The 1,566-nt window shown below is 36.4% G+C and overlaps 1 protein-coding gene across 1 annotated transcript; it reads right to left on the bottom strand.

Annotated features, from left to right (window-relative positions):
* Positions 1-114: 114 nt before the first annotated feature.
* Positions 115-1,337, bottom strand: LOC105315907 (zinc finger protein 277-like; the record flags this gene model as incomplete). The annotated part of the gene is made up of 5 exons (XM_011410681.1): positions 997-1,337; positions 558-655; positions 421-503; positions 215-371; positions 115-160 (listed from the first exon to the last, which is right to left on the bottom strand). Coding segments are annotated over exons 1-5 (725 nt in total), but the record flags the coding sequence as incomplete, so codon positions are not given.
* Positions 1,338-1,566: the final 229 nt, after the last annotated feature.

Below are 1,566 nucleotides of genomic sequence, written 5' to 3'. Positions count from 1 at the left end.
ATATTTCTTTCTCATGTGATCACGGAGTGTGCCATAGTCCCTGAACATCCTCTCACAGTAAAGGCACTGAAGACTAAGCGCAATGATGACAATAAGTGATGATAGTACTGTTACTTTTCAAGCTTTTCTTGTAAGGAATCGAGAAATTTGTCTATCATAACTAAAGGGAATTATTATGTAGTATCAGTAATAAATAAAGTGTAATATGCAGTACCAATATTATCTGGTTTTCCAATCCTGAAGCTATGGGATTCAAACAAGTGTTCCAATAGTACAGATCTGTTCCCCGTGAAAGTCTCATGACAAAATAAACAGAGTCGCTTAAAATTATTATCCGTTCTCTCAAAATGTTGTAATTCCAGCAAAGCCTCCTAAAAGAATACAAGAAGATAGACAGGAGATTGCTGATGAAGTACGCACTAATCTTTTCATTCTTAAAAATTCTCTCAAGTCCTTATCTTCAGGAACAGAGTCATTGAACAGAAAGTATCTCTCTGGAAGATCTACAATACAAACACTGATAGGACGCACATTCCATGCATTCTTTACATTTCTACCATTTCTTGTTTCGGGGTTAGTCTGGATAACTGGGAAGATGTCAGATAATCGCTCATGAGGAAGGGAGAGTAGCCTTTGCTTCCAATATTTGGCATAGCTATAAATTAGTAAGCCAGAAAAAATTATCACTCAATAATTAAAAGAATGTAAACATAAGCAAAAATGATACATGCATATAAGGTAGGGCACTAATGAGTCTATTATACCGTATAGCGAGAAATTTTCCTGGCCCAAAATTTTCGCGTATCCATCTAAAAATCAATTTCGTGGCTTTAATTTTCATGGTTTTCTACTTTTCGGCCATCTTGAATCGTATTAAATTGATTTTCGCGGATTTTATTTTTGTGAATTTGAAAGAAACGCAAAATCCACGAAAATTTTGGGCCACAAAAATTTCTTGCTATACGGTAAGTGACACGTACATGTACATGTACATACCATTTAAAACTTGTAATATTTTCTGTTCCATGTATCACAATATTGTGCTCTGTCAGCAAGTGATAGAGGAATCTCTGTCGTGCTGAATCTTTCTCTTTTTTAGTTTTAATAGTACAGCTCTCACTGACAATGGCTGGATCAGAATTAATAAATTCCATCTCACACAACAGACAAGGAATTGGTAAATCCTTCTCCTCCTCATAAAAACAAGACATATCTGTACTTTGGGACTCTGGAAATAAAAGTGGACGTAAAATCTGATGTCTCCTGGTCGACACAAAGGCAGGAGAGTCCAGAGATGGTGTAGGAATATGAGATTTATGAGTACTGGCGGTAGCCATTTAATTACTAATAACCATTAATAACTTTATAACTAGATCTATGGATCTATTTATAACCTAAACCACACCCACAATAATTAAAATGTACAGATGTGGTGCACTAATTGTGAAGGGGTCCTCCAGTCCTAAGCAGCTAGTTCCTTCATTGACAGCCGCTGCTGCTCTCATACGTGATGTATTATACGTCCCACTAGCTCCTCTTCCTGTTGAAGAGCCATTAACTGACCTT

This window comes from Amphimedon queenslandica, unplaced genomic scaffold (genome assembly GCF_000090795.2).
Source record: "Amphimedon queenslandica unplaced genomic scaffold, v1.1 AMPQUscaffold_7031_Cont21014, whole genome shotgun sequence".
NCBI lineage: Eukaryota > Metazoa > Porifera > Demospongiae > Haplosclerida > Niphatidae > Amphimedon > Amphimedon queenslandica.
The sequence above is the reverse complement of the archived record's forward strand: the minus strand, read 5'-3'. Positions and strand labels throughout refer to the sequence as shown.